At 39.5% G+C, this 24139-nt stretch overlaps 1 protein-coding gene across 3 annotated transcripts; it reads right to left on the reverse strand.

The window, feature by feature from the left end:
- Positions 1–64: 64 nt before the first annotated feature.
- LOC105450708 (diuretic hormone class 2) lies at positions 65–23442 on the reverse strand. Of its 3 annotated transcripts, XM_011690672.1 has the most exons (6): positions 10078–10312; positions 9666–9759; positions 9378–9501; positions 5244–5335; positions 4112–4213; positions 65–3188 (listed from the first exon to the last, which is right to left on the reverse strand). In XM_011690672.1, exons 4-6 carry the CDS (start codon positions 5333–5335, stop codon positions 3056–3058), a joined length of 327 nt encoding a protein of 108 aa, XP_011688974.1. In that variant the 5' UTR covers positions 9378–9501; positions 9666–9759; positions 10078–10312; the 3' UTR covers positions 65–3055. The 3 variants fall into 3 exon arrangements, with proteins under 3 accessions (XP_011688974.1, XP_011688973.1, XP_011688975.1); XM_011690671.1 differs by lacking the exons at positions 9378–9501; positions 9666–9759; positions 10078–10312 and adding an exon at positions 23321–23442; XM_011690673.1 differs by lacking the exons at positions 9378–9501; positions 9666–9759; positions 10078–10312 and adding an exon at positions 6577–6829.
- Between the last annotated feature and the right edge of the window lie 697 nt (positions 23443–24139).

A 24139-nucleotide genomic window follows, 5' to 3' on the forward strand; every position in this document is an offset into this window, starting at 1 on the left:
AGTTGCGTAGCTTTAGATATGAAGAGAAAATATGGACTGTTGTCGGAATAAACATGCGCGCATGGCTGGGTTAAAGTAACTTTTATTTATACGATCAGTTTTTACTAGAGGCGCAATAAATCTCTTTATAATACACAGAAATGTAACGCAGGTCGACTTCACGCGCTTAATTCGCTTTGGGTGTCGGTGATAACCAAACGGGATTTCGCGATTAAGCGAACAAATCGCTTCGTCCGTGGGCACACATTTATTTCCGAAATGGTAGGTAATTTACTCGCGAAACGAGATCCGCGCAACACGTCGATCGAAACATACGAGACGTATCATACGTTACGTCAAGTATTGGAGTAGTACAGGAATTATTGTGTTGCGAAATAGTTATAGAAATATATTCTATTTACGACAAACGTTACGATCCACTTTTGCAGCTGTATTGATTAACAGCCGCTTAATTAGCATTATCTCTGTAGATTATTTTAACGATATACACGTTGATTCTTGAGAAATCGAAAGATAATCGAGATAAGATCTTGGAGTATTATAATTATCTTTATATCGAACATTGCTCTGTTTTTTTTTTTTGTAAAGACAGTACACGGATAATTTTATATTGTTAATCTTGCGAAGAAGTATAATTTGGGGATATCGCGCAATTTACCTGGCTTATTGAGCGGTTGCTCCAAGCCTTCCCAATTATATCGCGTATTATCATCGAGTAAGCGATTAACGGAACCGTTATCGATACCTTACTGTGCGCTTTGGTTACCACCTGTTGACAGGAATGCACAAGCCAAATGTCACAGCGGATCGCATTTGGTTTAAATGAAAATTTTAATTTAAATTTCGTTGCTAATTGAATTGTTCGCAGCGTTTGCAATAATCTGCAATCTGTTAATGCATAATTGAAAAATATCCCGCTACAGCAAAGGATTTTTAATATTTCGAGTAATTCATTTGAAAATTTGATTGATTTCAGCCAGATCAATTAAATGCAGAGAGTCACACGTAACACGTTCGACATTTGTTGTTTCCTCGATATGATTTGCGATGTACAATAATAATATGCCGGAATATCGAAAAAGCATCGAGCAGCTCTTTTTCCTCTTCATTTTTTTTTTCTGTAATTTAAAATATAATCGGACATTTTCCCTTTGCGCATCCCTGACCTACGGACTAAATCTAAGGTAGTCTATAACACGAAAGAGGGGGACGAAGTTTTACTACCTCTACGTCGCACTTTTACACGATCTTGTTTTATGCAAGCGCGTATGTGCATCCGGTGCACGTTGCGTGTTACATAAGACGCTAAGATGTTGACAGACGTTGGAGCTAGTAAAACAAAGTGACCTAAGGTAGCAGGGTCCTCAAAATCGTTTCGCCCGACACACGTCGAAGTGCCCCGTAAAACGCTCGATGCGCATAAAATGAAAAAAAAAATATATATATACGATCGTCCGAAGCTACCAACGCGACAAGTTCCTTCTGCACGTAACTCTGAGCCGACCGACCGAAAAATCAGGTTTTGCTGGTGAGAAATTTGCACCGCAACGCGGATATATTTGCCTTTAGCGTCGGCGCTAAAACGAGGTTTGAGAACGCCTGACCTAACAAACGCAACATCGATATTACGATTATCATAGTAAGTACGACGAGTCTTCTTTTTTTTTTTCTTTACAAGAGTCGCTAGAATATCGAAGAAGGGAGGAGAGAAAGAGAAAGAGAGACGAAGGGGTGCGCGGTGCGTTCGTACAATACGTCGTTTGGTATGAAAGTTTAACGAAGCTGGGCGTTTACGGAAGCTATGCTGTGCGGGGGAAAAATTATTCCGCGCGCGTAAAGGATTAAGGGAAAATTCTCTCTGGCGCGCGCGCTGCTCGATCCGGGGGAGAAAGAAAGAGAGAGAGAGAAAATACTCGTCGGCGGTATACGATTTCAATTGCAGATAGTAATGACTGGAATAAATGCAATCCCGGAAATGCGGAGCGTCATCGATTCGCGGAGGCGCGACTCGTAGGAGCCCTCTTGCTGGATCAGCGAAATGCTGACGTCTACTCCACTTCATCCATCTTGCGGCACGAATAAATGTTGCTAATCCGGTACGCGGCTCACGCGTAACAAATAAATATGGCGATGGAACAAAATGCAATAACGATACCTGGCGAGAATACCTTTACGGCGCCCTCGAGTTTTCCCTCGTCGATTGAAAGGAGGAAGGAATAATTTAAGTAAAAGCAAGTCGAGTGGTTTGTCCCATAAAATCAGGGTTGTAAAATTATTATACAAGATCTCGATGTAAGTGAAGAACGGAAAATCTGTGACCTAAATTAGTCTATGCAAGACTTTTAGAAAATACCCTTGTCATTTATTATTAATCAATTCTCAAATAATTAATCGAACTGTATACCCTACTTGAATCAATGTAGAACACAAATAAATAATCTATTTAATCCACGCTACTTGTGTTCACCATAAATGTACAGGCTACACTTACTTCGAATTCATTTTAAATGAAAGCATTTTCGCCAGCGTTTTCGGAGCAATATTTTATCACAACCGCTTTTATAGAAACGACACAAAAGGAAGAGCAATTTAGCGATGCTGCTGCAAACTGCCAGTGGTGCAACTAGAAGAGGGGAGGAGGAGGAGGGGAGGGTGTGCGAAGCTCCTAAGTGCGAGGACTAAAAACTGGGGAAATGTAAAATCGATCAAATTTATCAACATCGATTAACTGTAATCGTATCTATAATCGTAATTTTTGATTGATAAGTTCTTAATAGGGAACTTATACTATATCTGCGCTCTGGAGGAAGCGTATGTGGTCTATACGCGCTCTACAGATATTATTTAAGAAGAAGGGTTAATTAAGCGCGCTCGAGTGCACTTAGTTACGCCACTGGCAACGGACGACGATTCTGAGATCGGTGGTTCAAGCTCGAGGTAGAGGCAAAGTGTGTCGGAAGGTTCGGAGTCGGGGCAGGGGGGGAGGGGTGTGTGTGGTGAGACGTTATTACGAGTTGTGTAGTAATCTCTCTGCATCAGCGATCGTGTCCGCGATCTACGCCTGTTCCGAGCGACGCCTTCGTCCGGGACCGCCGGCGAAATTCGCCGCCGCGAGCCCCATCAGGTGTTTCGCCGCCTGAGAACCGCTGAAGCCACGATTGACACCCAGATCCATTCCTCGTTTGGCGCTGCGAACGTGCCGATCATATGGATGGTTCGTCAATTCGCTGCTACTCGAATGGACCATCTTAGAAAGGGCTTTGGAACACGCGTTCCGCGTTTCGAGGAAACGCGAATTTCGGGTAGAATCACGACGCATATAACTGTATGTAAGAGTCAGACATCTCTGATTTCTATTGCTGCTCTTATATCAATTGATCGGAACGAAATTTCTCTTCTATATACGAATGTGTGCCGCGTGCAAAAAAGGACACGTACAATGAAAATCCATTATCGACATTTTTAAAATAAAGCCCTTCCTAAAATGAGCGGTTCCATTTATAAGCCGTGGAATTGAAGGCAAATAAAGGAGCCACACTGCGGTACGGAAGAAATACAAACGGGAAAATAACGTTTCCAAATATAGAGCGAAGCATTGAATAGGAGACAAGTTTCAAAATTCCTTTTGAAATGCTTTCTATTGCACCACGGTTTAATTTGAGACTTTTCAAACTAGATTTTCCAATTATTATTAGAGACCTTTTTAATAAGGTTTCTTGGCAATTTAACCTAAAATATTATCGAGCAATATAAACGTAGTCTACACTGTTAAATCTATAGTGTCAAACTGAACCTTATTTAAGTCACCACTGCTCTTACTTAATAAATAGATCTTTTTTACTACTAAAACAATGGAGTTAAATAATTTAAAACAGTTCAAATTTAACTCAAATTCCATTGTTTTAAAAATAACTATATTGTTTTAATTAAAAATAATCATTTATTAAGTAGGAGCAGGAGCGACTTAAATAAGATTCAGTTTGACACTACAGATTTAACAGTGTAGGTATATTTAACTATACATTAATAATCCACACATGCTAGGCACTATAATCCACGTAACATAAATTATGTATAACATATATGAAGGTCACTTGCGACATTATCTTACTTTTCCATCTCAGGGCGGTTCATCACAGCGCGACTAAGGCGAGAGAGTATCTCTATGAACTCGTCTTGGTCTATATCAGCCTGCGGATCCCAATAACTTTGGCTGCGTGCATGATGCAAAATTGGAATTAATCGATTTGTCGCGAAAATCGTGTGTATAGCAACAAGCATCGAATTGCGAGATAAGGAGCGCGCGTAGAAAATGTAATTTAACTGGAAAAAGAGACGAATGACGATAAGAATCAAAACTTGCGATCTCTGTAAAAAAATCTATTTTTTTCTCGCGAAAAAGAGACTCTGGAAGCTGAATCGAATGGTGAGCGAGCTGTATAAAAATATGGCTGTGACAAGTATAATTCAGGGACGACGTTAATAGATACGCCTCTTTCTGTGTGTGTGTGTGTGTGTGTGTGTGTGTGTGTGCGCGCGCGCGCGCGCATGCAATTCGAAATTATCCTTCGCGATTGTTTGAAACGTCGTTCGGCGAGTCATTTCTGCAGTTACCAGGAGTCCTTTCTATCGGCTGGCGCGTCGTCAAACGGGAACTAGGTTAAACCGTTCGAGCAGAGATGCACTTCTGCTACTCGTCCAATATATTCATTTAATTGTAAATACGCGCACGGAGCAATCGCGAATTTGCATTGATTTTATAAGTATATTTGAAAATTAATTTCACGCGCCAAGTAAATATTGTTGAATAACTAATCATTAATCAAGGCAGTGGTGCGATTAGCTAAAAGATTCACTAATAGTTCATTCTTTTCCATCAATCGAATTCATTTTTCTTTTACAGTGTATAAGCCTTTGAAAAGAGGGAAAAGAAAGAAAGAGAGAAAACTCACGGGCATTCTGTATGACTTAATACACGGGCTGATTTATTAATTTTAAAGTCTTGTATGTATATACGATGCTAAAAATAAATCCGAGATCTCGGACGGAGAGAAAATTGATCAATCGCATTAATCAAATGGCTAAATTGTTCAAATGTGATTGATCAATTCTCTCTTTGTTTGATATCTCGACTCGATTTCTGGCATCGTGGACATTGAGCTTTATAATACTCTAATAATACTCATCGATATGTCTATTTTGTTTTTTCTTTGATTTATCGCTCAACATGAATGAGACCTTACCTATGCGGTATTGCGTCGGCTGTGAGACTCGAAACTGCGACGACGACTACGAACGTCAGTAGCGTACACAAGACGGTCATCTTGGGCTGCATCTGAAGCAAATTAATCGTATATATGTATATATGTATATAGTTGTAATAACTGATCCTATAATTCCAAACCGAGAGCTAATTGTATAATCGTAAATTATGAATAGAATAGTATATATAGTATAGAAATGGAAATCTATATCAGGTTGCTTTTGTCTAAAACCATCTAAGGTACAATAAGATTAGAACAATGACATGCTATTATTATATATAAATGTGAAACTATTCGTAGCTGTTCGGATCCCGTCTGGAGATCTGAGTTTCTGCGCCGCATTACAGAATATTGCGCGTGGCATCTCAGGCGGTCACATTCAGCGTTAAATTCGACGGTAAATGAGATTAAGACGTGTTCACACGCATTCCCTTTGTAACACGTAATCCCGCGATATTCCTCGTTCTCACTGTTCTACTGTTGGACTACTATATGTATCTCGAGTTTCGTTTAATGGGAAATACGGCGATGTCAATGCCATGGATATGCTATACGCCGTGCATATGGGCGCGGATTAAAGAGCAGCAAATCCCGGGAGAGAAACGCTCCTAATTGCGAACAACCCTACTATACTGCAATGGGGTCTGGGCACCGAATAGCTGTCTCGAGACACCCCTAGCGCGATTTCATCTTCGTGGAATTCTAATTTGGCGGATGCAAAATTCCCAAGTATGAGGCTTATTCAAATATGCAGCAATAATTAATTGTGACAGTGGCTGGCGAAAGAGTATCTATAAGTATTGTAAAACACCTTTTTGGAAAAATATACATTTAACTTAGATTTGAGGCTGCAAATGATAGAATAGCAGGAATTGTACATAATATTTCTAAATATTCTGATAAGATAAAAAAGATAAATAAGTAAGACGGGAAATAAATGAAACGCACACACGAAAACTTCAAATATATTTTATTCAAATAGCGTGCTTGTGTTAAAGCAGCCTGCTTTTTGTTTTGTTAGTTTAGGATCCGTTATTTAGGATTAGCTTCTTGTATAAATGTACGTGACTTTGCTGATCTCGTATCGCCAGATGTAAGGCGTAAGATATAAGAAAAGGCTGTCACAGAAAGGACAGCGTTGATTAAAAAGATGCTAATTCGTACGTTCTTCAAAAGCGAAACTCTCAGACGCATCTTCGCGACACACTGCGCTCTTATCGCGTCGCGATAAACGCGGCAAGCGATCGTCGATTTGCCTACCTTGTACCTTTGACTATATATAAGTATGGACTGATAGTAATTAATTTTATACGTGTCGCCAAACTGGAAGTTGTAGACTCCACCCCAGTCAATAATTTTCTGCGGGGAAGGGGAAGGCTCCTGTGAAATCAGCGTGTTCACGACGTGTAAAGAAAAGGTGCTGACTCTGTTTTTAATTTCTTTCCGCCGATTTGAGATTTTTTCCGACTCCCTATCAATTTTCAACATAATCAATTTAATACATTTTGATATATTTGACACTTTCTTCCTGACTGGGATGGAGTCTAAAAATCGAAGTTCGAAAAAAGTTCGATACCTCAACCAACTTCAGCTCGGCGACACCGGACATATGTCTTTTACATAGTAAAAGTGGGGAGACCTAGCAGTCCATATTTATATAGTCAAAGCCTTATACCGCAATTTTAGTCGAGCAATACGAATATTGTTCCGAAACCAAGCCACGGGCGGTCCGCGTATCTTTCCAAGTATCTTTCAAGGCGCGTAAAGTTCGTTGTTAAACGAAACGTCTAGTAAGAACAGGGGGTGGGATGAAGATCGCGGGGGTGGGTTGAAGGAGCGAAAGACGAGACAATGGACCACGTCGGAATATGTATGGAGAAAAGTTGGCGCGGTTTCTCGGCTAACAAACTATTCAACTCGCAACCCACGAAGAACGTCCCGCCGTCATCCGATGATAATGTATACGAGCAGAGGCATGTCTCTCGCGTTCTGCCGAGTTAGCAGCGTACCCGCATAACAGTAAAGCCGATGACACATAGAAAAACGTAAAGCAGTAAGTGAATTGGCCAATCACAGTAGAGAACGTGAGATTGTTACATTGTTAAATCTATAGTGACAAATTTAACCTTACTTAAGTCGCCACTACTCCTACTTAATAAATAGTTATTTTTAACTAAAACAATATGGTTATTTTTAAATAAAACAATGGAACTTAATCCAAATTTGGGTTAGATTTGAACTGTTTTTAAATTATTTAACCCCACTGTTTTAGTTAAAAATAACTATTTATTAAGTAGGAGCAGTGGCGACTTAACTAAGGTTAAATTTGACACTATAGATTTAACAGTGTACTTTACATTTTTTATTGTGATTGGCCGATTTGCTTACTGCGTACGTTTTACTGCTTCACGTTTTTCCATGTGCCACGGGCTTGACGTTGCAACGCGGAGGATTTAGAACTGCTATCTGGTCCTTAAGATAGAACGTCTTCAGCCCAACGACGCGGAATATCTTTAACAATATCCCGCGCTGCTCCATTAATGATGTACCATCGTAATACTTATGCACTAAATACACGGATGAGAATCTTAGCGAGATAATTACGATTGGAATTAAGGTGAAAGCTAGCAATTAACAAGATCGTTATTTTCAATTTCGAGACTGCAAGTGATACAGAATGTAGCTGCAGGTCTGAGCGGTATACATCTCAAAGTGCACTAAACAGAACGACATTTAGAAACTTTATCTGTAGTTCTTGTTTTGCCTCTTTATTCCCTACGAATTTCGCAGAACACTTATTTTTCTCCTTCTTCCTCTCTTTTTTTTTTTGGCATTTATTCAATCAGCATTTTACGGTATAATCACAACTCGCGCTTTGAATACTGCCCTGTAGTATAGATGGATAATTGGATTCGCCTCGTTCGCAATAATTGATGGCCACAGGCTGATATACCATATCCACACGTATTTATTTTCGCTCGTGAAAGACGACGCGTTTACGCTTCTGTGTCGCGGAACGTTATTTCTCTCTTTCACCGCACACCAAATCCGAGTTATTAATACAACATGTATAATCACGCGCGAAAATGGTTTCGCGTTGTTTTCATTGTTATTTTGCACAAAACATTTGTTCTCAAAATTCGACAAATGTCCCCATTTATTAAACCTGAATTTTTTGTAAACTTGCGTCAATGCACGCACACGCATATATAGAAAGCTTTAAAAAAAAAAAAGTATACTGCTTTTATTAATCTATATCGCTGTGTTATATTGCTGTGATCGCGGACAAAATAAATCTCCATATTTCTCAAGTTATACGACTTCTCTAAAGTCATTTCTCCGCTCGTAATATCCACCTAAATGGATCGTTTCCGCGCTTTAATTCCATACGCATAACATTGAAGGCAAACAGAAAGACAGAAAGACGCCCTGTACTGGAGTTAACGTTTCGAGAACGCTTAAAGTTTGCGTTTAATTTTCCCCGGTTGCCATTAATGCGGATTAGACGACTCCGGCGCCGTCGTCGCTTTACTGCAACCCCCGGGAGAAGCCGCGGGGACTATAAATCTACGCAATTCCGTCGAATTTATCGTTCCCCGACTTACTTAGGCGTAACACCGTGCCGCCCGCGCCGCCCGCATGAACGAGGCGGGCGAGATAAATCAAATCATATCCAAAAAGAAAAGCCGACGCGGCGACGCGACGTAAGGGTATGCCCAAGTATACCGCGCGGTTAACGTCATTAGTCCTCCTTCCCCCCCCCTCCCTCCCGACGTAAAAATTTATTTTCCTGGAAAATACGTTCCCGATAATTGTTCCCGGTAGTGCCCGTCGTAACCGCGGTGAATCTAATAACGTGATAATCGAGTTTCGATCCAGAAACTGTACTTGTGTGCCGATCGTTGCCAGTCCTGCGATCCCGGCGAGTTTTTTTCCTGTCCCTCCCGTCCTTTATAAGCGCTCTTATTCTCGTCCGTCTGCGCGGAGCAAAGTGGTCGCGTTCCTCGCCGAAAAATATTTGCTCACCATTAGGAACGACGCGAATCCATCTTACGACGTATAAATATCATAAAATTATGTGGTTTCCGCCCAAGAAAGATGTGTTTTTCATACCAATTTTTGAAATAAGTATCATCAATATTCCTCGGTAAAAATTCCACTCGTCATCCTTTTTGCACTTCTTTCCCCTTATTGACTTTTTTTTTATTCATATCGATAACACTTGGTATTGTTGCATCTGTGTCAAAATTGAAAATGTCTTGGCAGTCTCATTACGATACAGAAGGCAAATATTATTTCTGAAGTAACAAGACGGTGGCAGAGGAAAAAAAAGAGAGTCCATTTCGATGCCGCGATATATGCGACTGACTGCGCAATTATGACACGATTCAATCATCTCACCTTTTCAGTCTGTTGTTTCGCGTCCATTTCGTTATTAAATGTTCGTTCCTCCGTAATGAAAATATGTGCCGCGAACGGGTTCTGCACTCGGCTCCTGTACTCGGCAATAACAGTATTATTCTTCCCCACTTGCTAGATCGATTCGACTCGCGGTAGCGATTTAGTTTCCGTACTAAATCGGTTGTCATTAACGTCAATAGTTGACGATTTCTTTTTTATTAAAAAAAGTCTTAATTTACAATCAGACATGGAATTCTCTTACACCACGCAGAAAATTGAGAATTGAGAAAAAAACATACGCGTATGTTGTTCGTATATAATTCTCAGTAAGCTGTTAATTATGCCCATTTTTTCCTTGACTTCGCTATCTATTTATTGAATTATTTCGGTCTTTTAATGCAATTGTTCTTACTTGTCTCATTCTATGTTGATCGCAATTGCGAACACTACATCCCGTCTTTCATGTCTTTTATATTTTTTAAATTTTTACTAGACGCCACAGATGCGCGGTTTCGCGTGCGCGTGTTATTTTGAATTTTTAAAAATGTATAACCACAACTCAACACACAATAACCTCAATACATAAAACTGTCAAAATCTCCGCGATGACAGCCGCTCACGAAGTCAGCGCAGCGAGAGAACCAATTAATTCTCGAGAAACTCGATACATTTCGAATATCGATTTAACATGTTTTTTTTTTAATTTTTATTTCAACTTCTGTTTTTTTATTTCGCTTTTACTTGTTTTTACATTTTATTTATTAATGTTTTGCATTTCACTTTATGCTTTTTGATCTATTTTCTCTGCCACGCTTGGTACGTGTTTTATCTTCAATCTTTATTTAAGTTGGAAATACGATATAAAAAAAATTAGGGCGTGTTATTATTTTTAGGCTATTGCCTCTTTCTAAAATTATTCGGCTTACCGACCGATTATATAAGTGACACATGCATGGATGAATTCATAATGCTTATCATGTATGCGGAGAACGAAGGGCGTCAAATCAGAGCCGAAACGTTCAAGTGATAGAATTGAAAGTTACTTATTAAAACGGTTGACTTTTTTTCCATGCACCAAGTACCGCGTTGACCACTCGCAGCCCCTTTTTTTCCTTACTTTGTCCTTCTTCATTATTCAGTGTGTGCGCGCGATACCGCGACGGATGCCAAAATTCGCGCACGCACGATGATAAGGGCCATGCCTGATTAAATTCGAATGAACGCCAATCGCTTATCTCTCTCGCAAGCGCTATTCCGAGCTGATATTTATGGAATTCTGAGCGATATCGAACGGCCGAGCATGTGAAAGTTAACGCGCGGCCATTTCGGAACGTCATCTCGTATGATTAGTTTAATTATAAATAGAATTTAATCATTCATAATGCACGATATTCATCTCTAAATATCTTACGTCTGCAAGTTGTATTTTTACGTTTCTCAGGATTATATTTAAGATCCAATTATTTCTATTTACGTCATATATTATTATTTTTAATAATATTAAATATCTCAAATGATTACTGAATATTTTATAGCTATTTATTATACTTTATTTATTATACTTCGTTTGTCAGATGTTGTAAAATATATTTTACAAAATTTTAAATCGCTTATCACATATTTGCGAAATCCACGAAATTTCTTTAATATTATTTATTAAAAATTTCAAAATTCTATTTGATTTGAAGGGTACTAAGAGTATGGAAAAAGTCGCGGCACATTAGCAATTTCGAGACGGAAACTTTCCGCCGACGTACAATGACAGTCACGTCTTTTTCCATGAAATGTTTCCATATACGTGCGATAAAGTGGCAACTAATGCAACCGAGGCCGATTCTGCAATACACATTGTCCACCGTTGTTGCAACTTCGCCGACATTGTAGATGCATTTAAATGCATTCTGCAGCTATCGCGACGGTGTATCGCGCGCACGCGGTGCATTTACCCTGTACTCGCGTCTGTGTGTACTGTGGAATACGAAAATAAAACACAGACGCGATTTGACGAGACAATGGGATGACGCACAACGTGAAATGCCCGTCGTCGCTGGCGGACATGGTTTATAATCTCGCAAAAATTGTGCTGTAAGAACATTAGCGCGAGCCAATACGATGCATACAGATTGCGCTGTTTTGATCAGCGCCCCGCGTTCAAAGAATTACACTTTGATGCGCGTCCTCCGACGCAAATTATACTCTTATACATAAAATATGTATCTCAGGATAATTGCTTCTCTTCTCCAATCTCAATTTACATATTTGTAAAGCAACGCTTACAGAAATTTTGTGCTTTACCTGGTTAAAAAAAAATTATGAAATTGTCTTGCCATTGCAATATCTTTCGTCTACAGTACGGCTGGATTGTCGGAAAAGAAAAATAAAGTCTATATAGCGTCGAGGAATTCTGTCGCCGCGAACAAACGCGATAATTCCCAGAGTGAGAGGAACCTGTAGATAGGTTTCGAGCAAGTAAATACAGCTCGGCCGGTGACGAGCCCGATCGACAAATCGATTCAAGCGTGGTCACATGTACTTTCCAATAGAACGCAACCCACGGTTATTGTCGGTATATTACATCCTGTTCCATTCGCATTAATACTTCGCGATATTTCATATTAATACTCCGATTTGTATTAATACTTTGCGTCATAAAAATAATTACATCATGAATAATATAGGAAAATGTAAATTGACTTAATGAACCAATCGTTTGATTCTGATCGCGTTAATAAATAAATAATGTTGCCTTATACGCGTATGTGATGCATGTATATTACGCACGTGTTTGTCATTTTCGTTGTACGAAATCGCGCAAAACAAACTCCATCGTTGTATTTTAAAGATTTAAACTAGTCCAACAATTAACGACCTGATAAAATTCTAATTATATTAAATGCCCGCGCGCGCTGTTATTGTTGATTGACAGCCATATTGGCATTTCACTCGTGCATGTGGGATCCGGCAGCGGTATAGCTGGATAGCGAATCCCATTAGCATAACTCGAATAGCGATGAATACACACGACGATACATCGATTCTCTGTAATTGATCAATGAATTTATAAGATCAATTTTTCCAAAAAAAAAAGACTTTTTTTAAATACATATGAGTTTCTTAGAACTGGCTTCAGATTCTGTCGTTAGGTCGTTGGAATTACAGTCGAGATTCTATCGCGGATAAGGCGATGCGCACATTGTGCGACACGTATATCACTCGCGCTTATTCACGCACGTCACATCGGGAAAATTAAATTCTCGGCGCAAGTATATCGCAGGTTATGAGAACGGACGTGGGAGCAGACGAGATGGATCTGCCTTTCTTCGCTGCTCCTCCAATAACGAGTTTAGCGCGACTTTTACGAGCGGCTGGACGGTCAATACACGGGCTATACGCGGCGAACGCGCGGCAATGCGTGGATGCCCTTATGAGGAGAATATTTGCTCGGAGACGTTATCCCCACCCCCCCCCCGCCGGTGCCGTGCTAGAAAAAAAAGAAAACGAGAGGAGCGATTTTTGTAACGACGGTCTCATTTCAGCCGCGTTTATGACTCATCTCGATTTTATAGGATTATCATCGTTAATGAGGTCTTGATCGTGCCTATATCGTCTTTTTCGCTCGCGACTCTAACACGCGGGATTTAGCGGATACGTGGGATTTGCGGGGTTATCCGGATTTTCGGGGGAAGCGTGAACCGTTTAAAAATTTACACCTCGCGCGCGGCATGCGCCTGAGTCTGATAGTTCCGGTACACACCGGGTACCTCTTTGCGCTTCGAGATTGATGCTCCTATACCGCCGGTAGACTTTCACGGGCTTAGGGAAAATTCACATCTTGAGAGAAAAGCAGAAAACAGAACAGTAGAAGCCGAATCAGAATTAGGTGCACTTACAATTAGCTATCCAGTGCTACACTTGTTCATACTTGATATAACTAAATGAGTTATTGATAAATTTAAGTTATCAATTAATTGGCTTCTGCTTTTCTGCTTTCTGCTTTTTTTGCCAAGGTGTGAATTCTCCCTTACTCCATGCTCCGTGAAGTTCGGCGCGATACGCAATTGCGTTTCGAACGCGCTAACGAGAATCTATTGCCGACTTGCAACCCTAACGTTTTCATATAAATAATCAGACAATCCGTAAATATTATACGTTTATTACCATTTCATGGCTACGAAATTCTATTTACTACGGAATTGATACAGCGTGTTTTCGTAAATAATGGATCAACTTTTCCGAAAACCACCATGGATTAATAAAATATCGAGGATGAGGATGAGTTATTTCATCTAGAGTCTAGACCGTCATTTTCATCGCTTTCATACTTTTCCCGTATCGAAATAAGATTCTCCCGAGTCATCCCGAAAAAGAGGCTCATGATTTCGCAAGAAGTTTCTTCGCCCAAAGATACATTCCGCACCCGAATCGTGAATCATTGTTTCCATTACTGTCTTCCGTTCGAGTTAATGATCTCGTGCATTTTTAACATTTAAATTCCGCAATAAAATTCGATAAGATCATTTCTAGTCTGTCAAAATTAATTGTTACGTCACAGTTGAAATTAATCAATCATTCTATATCGCGATTCGAGTCACAGGTAAATAACATAAAATTGAAATTTTACCAAGTTTAAAATTCTTTAAACAAAACGGACGGAAATAACTTTTCGTCGAGACGGAGACAAATTATTCGATTCTAATCTTCGCTTAGAACATTCAACGCTTCTCGAAAGTTTACCAGACTTTAATGGAAAACTGAATGAAATAATTGAATAAAATTGTAATTAAGAGCTGTCTACACGTTTCTCTCTTCCGTCTCTTCGTCTGTTTGCCCTTAAGGTCCAGGATGCTGGCTTTGTAACAATTACAGTGAGATTGTTAGAAAGTAAAGTCCATAGGCGACACATACTTACGACAATACTCGTACGTACTGTCCCAAACTTAATTTTGAGATTCCGTTCGTCAAGACGAGCACTTCCGTGCTTCGTAATTCGAGATATTGACATTCGACTTCTCATCGTTGCGATAGCCACGCGGAAGTAACTTTCCGTCCGATATATACGATTTACGCGACGGTACGTGAATCCTAAGAATGCTTGACTTTGCCGTTGCTCCACTTCGGGAGATAAACTTAAGAAACACTCGAAGATTCAGTGCACGTCCGACAACCAGGCACTGTTTTTCCTCTTGAGAACCGCAAATATTATTTCAAAAAATTTATGTAGCTAGCGTAGGAGATCTCTTTTTGACCTTTTCGGCGCACGTCCCATTATTTTCGATCTTCCGTACGGATATTTGCATTTGCATTAGGAAAGGATTATTTTGAGAAACAGTTAAAACGTGCGGGGTACAGAAAGAGAGGAACTACTAGCTGAATACGTACTTAAAGCTAAAATAAGTTAATTCTCGTTATTTAAAACAGAAGGATTAAGAATAATTATTGTATATGAAGAGTATAATGTACTACTTTATATATTAAATATTTAAAAAAAGAGAGAAAGAAGAAGAGATAAAATTCTCCGAAAATTTACGGGGGATTAAAAAAGATGTCGAACGTGGTACTTGCTGACGTGGGACCGTAGTGCATTTCACGCACGCGGCGGCAAAATTCCACAACGTGGTGGAATTTCGTCAGCCCTTCGCTTTGCTAGTGTGCCACGGGTGAAGCGCCTTTGTTTCCTGGGGAAGTCCTTTTTCCCTCTCATCGTCGCTCGTCATTGCTGCCATTGTTATCGTGGTTGTCTATCCGCGGTTTCGAGTCACTTTGAGAATTTCGCGAGCGGCGCGAACGACGAGCATGTTCCGCGACGCGACGCAGATACGTGGACTCGCTGTAAAATTTCGTCGCACGCGCGAATTCAATAAAAATAAAATCATATCAAAGCGAACGAGAATTCTTTCTCGACATTTTATTTAAAACGTAACGGTAGAGTAGTTTTAAGCTCGTTAAATTGAACAAGATGGGTTTTCTGGTCTCTTTTTAATTGGCCTCTTTCGAATGTCGCTTAAAGTACTGCAGGATTGGTTACAGTCAATTTGTAATTAGAAGTATAATTCCGTGACAAGATATTAGCGGAGAACGAAGCAACGAAATAACGGGCGCGCGGCTTAGTGTTGAGTGGGGCTCTCATCGCGCGTATGTACGCCCTTCTCGGAATGATGTATCGTTCCCCCGACATTTATATATTAGCCGTCGCTTGGCACTTGATCGAAATCCGCCGGGTGAAGATCCATCGTGCGAATTAAATTAATTCATCATAAGGTTAATTCAAGAAAGCTTCGACAGCTGATTAAACAGTCCTCGTTTTGTAATAGCGACGACTTTGAGAGATCGACGCGAGAATTGTGCCGCTTCGGTATACTCGAGGCTAAAACAATTCAACGATAACGATTGGATTATTAAAAAGAAAAGAGATCACAAATTTTTCTATTGTGATCGAATCGATAAATTTGTCGGGACGCTAACAAAAGTCAGGCCGATCGACGATCTTGTACGATAAGCAATTAATCAAAACACGAGCCTTGTATTATTTCACGTCACGCACAAGATAAATTTTGCCGTACGACGACCGAAGTGATAACGCTATTACGTCACGATAAAGCTAAAGCTTGCATGAGAAAATTACCATTCTCGCTGTAATCTTGCGGTGATCTAACTTTAAGCGCTCGGGGGATTTCGCGCATACTGAATACACATACGGGCGCGCACAGCTGTTGTGCCACGTAAAGCCGGTGTATGGTGCTCGTACACCGTGATAGGTACACAATTTTACGGGTTTTATAACAAAATTGCGAGCTTTTACGGATCCTGCCGGTTTGGATCCGGTCTCACCGGACCGGCTCTCTGTTAGACTAACGACCATTTAAGTAAACACAAAATTGATTCAGCATGGATCGACGTGGATATAAAAATAAATAAATGGACAAAAGAGTGCATCTTCTCTCTCTCTCTCTCTCTCTCTCTCGTCATGTAAAATGTATTAAAAGAGACGATACATTCTATACCAATACGAATTATTTTCGAAATCTATATATTTTTTCACGTTTCCGTTTACATTAATGCATGCATTTTATTTTTTGCAACGCGTCCCGGTAAAGAGCTTCCTAAAAATGAAACAGCAATTGTATATATCTTACTTTGTAAGCAACTACATACGTATCCGCGTTATATTTTTAATACATCAAAAGTAGCGCGTGAGATGAAAAATTTTACCGAAATCTTCTCGGGAGTGTAATAAATTTGAATTATTGGCCATCTTTGTGTCTAAAATATTGCTGCAACGTTACGTAGCTTATTTCGGAGGTATCTTCCACGTTTATCGGTTTTTATAACATTACGCGTTTTAGTTTTTAATTAATTAAACTGTAATTAAACGCGTCGCAGTTTGTGAAATGACTGATGATGTCGCAGAATATGTTTTGCTTCATTCAATTGTACTTAATTATCCAATTTCCTTTTTGTGTAGTAACTAACGGTAACTCGCGATTTCCAACACTTCCGTAATCATTATCATTTTGCTTTAACACCGAAAACAAGACTATCCGATGTTGTTTATCATTATTCGCTTTTCACACAAAAAGCGGTTCTGATGAGACGCATTTTTCCGTATTAATTTTGGCATAATTTGGAGAATACGTTAAAAATCAAATATCTATTAAATTAAAATCTACTAAAATATCTGTCAAAATTAATTTAGAGAAGACGTTAAAAATTAAATATCTATGGTATATAATAAATTAAAATCTATTAAATATTTATTAAAACTAAATATTTATTAAATTTCCGCAATTTTGGAAATAATAAAATAACTTGTTTATATTCTATCTATACATTAACGTTACTTTTGTGTCATTTCGCTTTGCAAAATGTCAAATAAACAAGAATATTAATAATATTATTATCAAAGTAATTAATTTATTCCTCTGTATTGGATCGCGACTTCTGTTAATGCTGTCCCATTAATTATCGATATATGCTTGCCTTTTATTTTTATTTTATTTTTTTGGGTAAAAATAATGTAGCGTAAAAGCCGTTGAATTTCGAGTATCTTTATCCGCATAGAAATAAACTAGGTGCCGCCGCGCCCGCGCCGTCCCGTCGTTTTTCACGATACGCGTAAGCCTCGGAGCTCTTACTGCTCCGACCTCTATTATTAAGAGGCTGCCGTATCTTTTCGATCAAGAAGAACAAACTAGCCTCCGTGTTTACTTTATGGAAACAATATCTCGATGGTGTTTTTCTTGGAGAAGCGCCTTTTTTCGGCAGCTTTTCGACTCTCACATGCTTGTCCCAGCCCGAAAACTCTCTCAGGAGAAGTCAGACATTTCGATGTTCAGATATTTCGATGTTTTTCCCGACATTACGTCATGTTGTACAAACACTATACATTTTGTAATGATAATCTCATTTTACTTTCTAAGACGACATGACCGCGGAATATAAATTGTTTTCATTAGCCGCAATGAAAAATTTAAGATTTTAATTCGAAAATTAGTTACACGGGGATAAACAGGGAGGTGTTTAATATAATTTTACGTCAAAGAGAAATAACGTTCAGGATAAATAAAATCCGTAAACAAAGGAGGGTGAACCCTGGAAAACAAACCCGATAAACGATAAGCGGCAGAAGAAACATCGCCGTCGTTAAATCAGTTATGTACGTTCCTTATCCGGTTGCTCACGCTAATATTAAAAGCTAAACCGCTTTTCAATCTACTGGAATTTCTACGATCGCCGCAATAAGAAACGACCGAGTTTATCTATAAATCAATGATATCCCCGGCCAGGTTTCGCGCTCCAAACATTTAGCTCTCCCGAGAATTTTCGTTGCGGTAAAACCAGTTTACCTGTGTTTGACTGCAAACATGATTAAAGAGGTCGGTCTGCAATATAAATCCGAGTAAAATTACACGGGGAACAATAAAAATTGCTTCCTCTTTTCTAAAGTTTAATTATTGTTAGGCAAACTTAAAAGCGATACCCAGATTTCTAGACATTATTGTTATTATTATTCAGTAAATTTATGCATTGACGTTTTATTTTACGTTTTTGTTTACGATTTCATGCAGTAATTCATTATTGCGTTTTGTTACACGTTCTATTTTATTAACAAATTTATTTTATTATTATTTTTTTACTCTCCAGAATCGAATAAAAATGTCATTAATTCACCTACACAGAAAAAACGAAATATGCGACTTTTAATCAAAATCGTATATATTCGAAACAGATCTATACCCGTGAGCGATTTTTATCGATTACATGCAATGTCGATTCGTTAGCGATATATGTTTCCCAAAGTTTCTCGGTGTAAAAAGAGCGTATTGTGTAAAGTACATACATCCCGTAATGTCGCCCGGCGCAGCGCGACGCAGTAAATTAAATTAACAGTATTTTGCAAATCAGCGACACGCGTTCTACGCCGCTCATTCCACTCGCATGAACGCATTTAAAATTGCGTATATTATAAAACGAATATTGAAATATACACGTCCCCGTCCTGCGCATATGTAGCGCGAACACCGCGAGGATAAATACTTTAAACAGTTTACGAGTACCATACACGGCGAGAAATATATCGCGTCCGTGCGGGACGAGATATATATTCTCTCTCGCGGCTTTCATATCGTTGAGCGTGAAAGTTAAAACGTGTTCCGGTTACAGGTAGAACTCGCTACCATCAAGAGTCCATTCATACGAAACTCACGGACGTATCGTCGCAAAATGACATTACTCGTCACGTCCCTCGTCCGCCGAGCCGTTTTGTGTGCGAAGCGCAATTTGCTTGCCGTCGGTTTATACAAATGCCATTATTCCGAAAAGTGCGTCATCTCGTTTTGAAACCTAGGACTAGAGAGATGACTAGTGCAATCACTGTATCGTCGTGTAATCCGCCGATCGCAGGCGGGTTTAACGACTTCAAGAATCAGAGCTTCATTTATTACTTCCATACTAGGTCACTTCTTTTATTCCCTTGTTATTACTGTTTTTAAAATGTTCTATAAGTTAAAACATTCCACGATTTCGATTTTTAATAAACTTTATTTCTATACTTTTAATAAGCTTCCTCGAGCAATAATTTTTGAATAATACGAGAGACGTTTTATTCGTATAAATTTTGTTTTATTTCAATGTTTTCTGTCGCTCTCCCTCTTTCTCTCGCTCGCTTACTTCTAAAGCAGCGTTATTATTAAAATTACAAAAATTATTAAAATCGTATCAATATTTATTAAGAGATATGTATCTCATACTCAAATAACGTTATTCGTAAAAAGTAATTAACTGCGATTAACTTCTTCATTTCTCGTTTATAGTTAATATTCGCAAAAACGCGCTCAGACAACATTGCTTTTTTGTCGCTAATTCTGGAGCCAATCCTTTCGTCCAACAATTTCCTGCCGGCGCGGCGTGGCGCCGTAACACTCCGCGCGCGCCGCTGACCATCGTCGTTAATCGTTTCGTAAATATGGCGAACACGTCTCTATCTAAAGTCAATCGTAAAATATTTACTCGCATTGCTGCCCGCAAACCATTGTGCGTAAATATTTGACCATCGATTATAACGGTTGCCGTAGCGAAATTCGGCCTTTTTCGGCCTTTTCAAATTTTATCCTCCCGACGAGAAGCACAAGCACATTTATGCCAATTTCATTGCCTTTTCTCTTTTAGAATTTAATTTTTAACAATTATTATAATTAACGTAACTGTGTGCATATCTCGTTTTGCAATATATTTTTTTAGAATCTTTTATTGGCCGCTCTAATTGGAAATTAATTAATATAACAGAATCGTTCAATATTACAAGTATTATAAAGAAAGTCTAGGAATAATCATATATTGTAATTTAAAAAATGCATATAACATAAAGAGATTTCAATCATGTTATTTATGACTAGGTAATCCCAGATCTAAAAATATTCATAAATTTTTAAATACAAATCTCATGAAAAATTCAGATTTTTCTCATAGCACAGATTATAGAAATACGGAAGTATGAAATACATTATCGAATAACTGATTCAAATGCGAAGCTTTCAGAAAGCAATAAAATGTCACAATTTCTCTTTTTTTCTTTCATATTCACGTGAATGAAACGGCTGTCTGATTGGCGGAAGGAACGTTAATGCTTTTCGTGATAGTCGTAAAAAGTTTCAGACGAAAACGTATAAAGTTGCGTGCCAACAGGCTTTTACTGCTTACACGAAAAAAAAGTGCCATTTTCGTGTCATGTAAATTCTTTTATCTTCTATGAAATTAAATAAAGAACTTACAAATTATTTTACTTTTCGCTTTTTTAAGTCATTCGGTAAATTGCTTGTTGAGAAAAGCTTTCCACGTTAATTTTTTAAGCTGGCAATTACACGCAATTCAAACAACTGATTAGCGACGGCCTTATTAATCAATCGTGGCGCAATTGAAGGGGAAATTACGAGGATACGCATCGCGGAGTAATCCGGCTACGCGCTGCATGTAATTCCGCGCCCGCGTTCGCGATAATGTCCGGGACTGTAATTAGATATTAATCGATTGCAAATTATCATAATGCGTTTCGCTGCGGTTTTGTGTTTTGTGTCGAAATACCCGTCGTGTTTTTTTTTCCTTCCTACCTGCCGGCAATAGCATTGCGGAGTCGCGATTGGTTATTGCGGTGTGCGCGCCTCATTAGGCGCTTTATCTGTCAACAATTAATCCTTTTGCTGCTACAAGCTACGCATGTCATGTTGCCCTTTCGACCGCGATCGCGCTTCGCGAGTGTGGAATGAACGTAACGTTTGGTATAACGATGGGTATTTTGCGGCGAAAACGCGCGGCGATATCCATCCAGGTCGACTTTTATGCAAGATGCTTCTAATATTCCTCGTATCAATTTCGTTGGCAAGAATTTTCCTCATGAATTTGAAATCGCTTCTTTCTTTAAACATTTTCGCGGAAGATCTTGCAACTTGTATAAAAATTCTCTCGTATTTCGCATCAAGGTGTAATAAAATTTTTCCAACGATGAAATTTCGTATTTTACGTCTCTCCGGGCGCGCGAGCACGAAGGGGAGACTTTTAATTTTTAATTTTTAAGAGCAAATAATGAATTTTTATTATTTAATTGTATCATATAGTCCGTAAAAGCTCCTTGATAGGAGTGGATTCAATGTGGGATATTCAATATTTGATTAGAATGAAATCTCCTCTCTTTCCGTGCCGTTTCCTCTCACCTTTCCGACAAGCGCCCGGAGGGCTTTCGAACAAACGCAATTCGCCGCATTTCGGCGGATTTACGCAGCCGAGACTTCCGCGCAAACCATTCCGCGGTATTTGTTTTACCAAAATAATTTCTTCGCGATGGAATTTGTCTTTTGTTTCATCACCACTGAATATCACCCCAGAAACATTTGTTCTCACGTACCAAAAGCGGTGATCGAGGTGTATTCTTTTTTTTTCTATTTCCGCGAAGTATATTTTTGTACGAAGTTCCGCGCGCGAAACATCCTGCGGTATTTGTTTAATCGAAATAATTTCTTCGTGATAAAATTATTTATCTTGCCTTTTGTTTCGTCACCCCAGAAACTTTTGCCCCCGCGCATCAAAAGCAGCGATCAAGGTGGACTCTTTTTTTTTAATCTATTTCCGCGAAGTAAATTTTTTTATCTGTCACGATAAGAGAGATTTTTTTCGAGGAAGCGTTATCGTTAATAAAGCAAACGTAATATTCTCTCGCGCAAAATTACACATAATCTCACAGAGTGCACATAATGGAATTTTCTTTTAATCAACGTTTGATGTTGATAATTTATATAACATTTTAATTATTCAATTTAATTACTGTTTTATAAAATATTTCGCTCTATTTTTGTGAGACTTTATTTAAATCCCGAATTTCTTGAGAAAATTCGTATCAGTTTGTTTCCGTCTCCACGTGATATCGAGTAAAGTTGAAGTTCCAACTTCTAAAGTATAATAATATACGTCGCGAATGATCCTGTTTATACTAGAGAACGAGTAGGGATTCTCCAAACATCCGCAATAACTTCTACGGGACAGACAAACTGTGCGGGGAAGTTATTACTGTCCGACGTAACGTAGAGTCTTACTACTGTTCGCGGCAGCGGCGGGGTCTCACTACTGGGAGACATATAGCGCTAGAATTTACTACTGGGTAATCATAAGTGTTGCAGGAGTTACTTCTCCAACTGCAGGAATTATATGAATGCGTGCAATTTATCATCCGATTTGAAAGATTGCTGTTGCTAACACCGCGTTGCCGCGGCAGAATGAACTTTCGAGGTATCTTCGTAACTCTAACCCCGAGAACCAAATCTTCACACAATCTTAAAACGAACTTGAGCGGGGGATGAGATTCTATTATTCATTTCTATTATATGAAAAATAAATTAAAATCATAGTTTATATATCCTTTTAAAAAGAGAACTGAAGAGAATTATTTTCGGAAGTAACTTAATCTTCGATCGTTTATAATTCAGAGATTATTGACTTTAACAGTTTTACGTTACGGAAAATTTTATTCTAATCTTTTTTTTCAAAGATCTATATAACTGTATATACGCGACAAAAATAACACTTGCAAGACATTTCTTAAAATTTCCGGGAGAATCGTCACGCGCGCGAAGGAAAAATGGAAAAACGCGTGTATAAAAATGGACACGTACCTCGACGCTGATGGGAGGCCGGATATTATAGCTGCGGTGAAAGCGGGCCTGCCGAAGAATATCTGCGACGGGATGTGGCGGCGTGTCGTCCAGCGACGGTTGATACGGCTCTGCGAAGGCGAACCGTCCGCCGCGGCGTTTATATAAGCCCGCGCGACTTTGCGACTCTCTCGCACCCCCTCGCACACCCCCATGCACACCGTCCCCCACCCCACCGGGGACGGTGGTGGTTCCCACCCCGCCGCCGATTCGCCGCCAAAGCATTCTCGTCCAATCAAACGTACCCGTGTACCTCGGTCACGGCGTTCCCTTCCGCCCGCACCCCCGTTCCCCGGCGGCGACGACGTCGGCCACCCACGACTGCCCCGAGTCTCGAATCTCGCCGCGCGAAGTGCCGACGACGAGAGGCTGCCTCGCCGGGATTTCTGGGTATGGGTGTATATTCCACAGGTGCTTGCCCCTGAAAACTTCGTCGCGCGCGCGAGAAGTCCGCGCGCTCCTTAATAGATCATATCTCACCGGGGTGGCGCGACGCGGCGGCGATTCGCCGGGCGAGCGCCGACGGAGCGCGCGTCAAATGGATCTCATTGTGCCGTTCGAGAAGAAGAGGCGATCGATTCTTTTTCGCACGCGGTATTATGCGCGTCGTACGTAAAAAGTATCTCCTCTGTATACTTTCTCGCTTTTGCTAGCTTTTACTTGCAGAAAAAAAGTGGCGCGAAACGTGTGAAACGATAACGACGATGTGGATAATTTATCATCTACTCTGAAAACACATGACTCCGACACGATATTTTTGTTAATCTTTTAGTATATAGA

This window comes from Wasmannia auropunctata, unplaced genomic scaffold (genome assembly GCF_000956235.1).
Source record: "Wasmannia auropunctata unplaced genomic scaffold, wasmannia.A_1.0 LD336057.1, whole genome shotgun sequence".
NCBI lineage: Eukaryota > Metazoa > Arthropoda > Insecta > Hymenoptera > Formicidae > Wasmannia > Wasmannia auropunctata.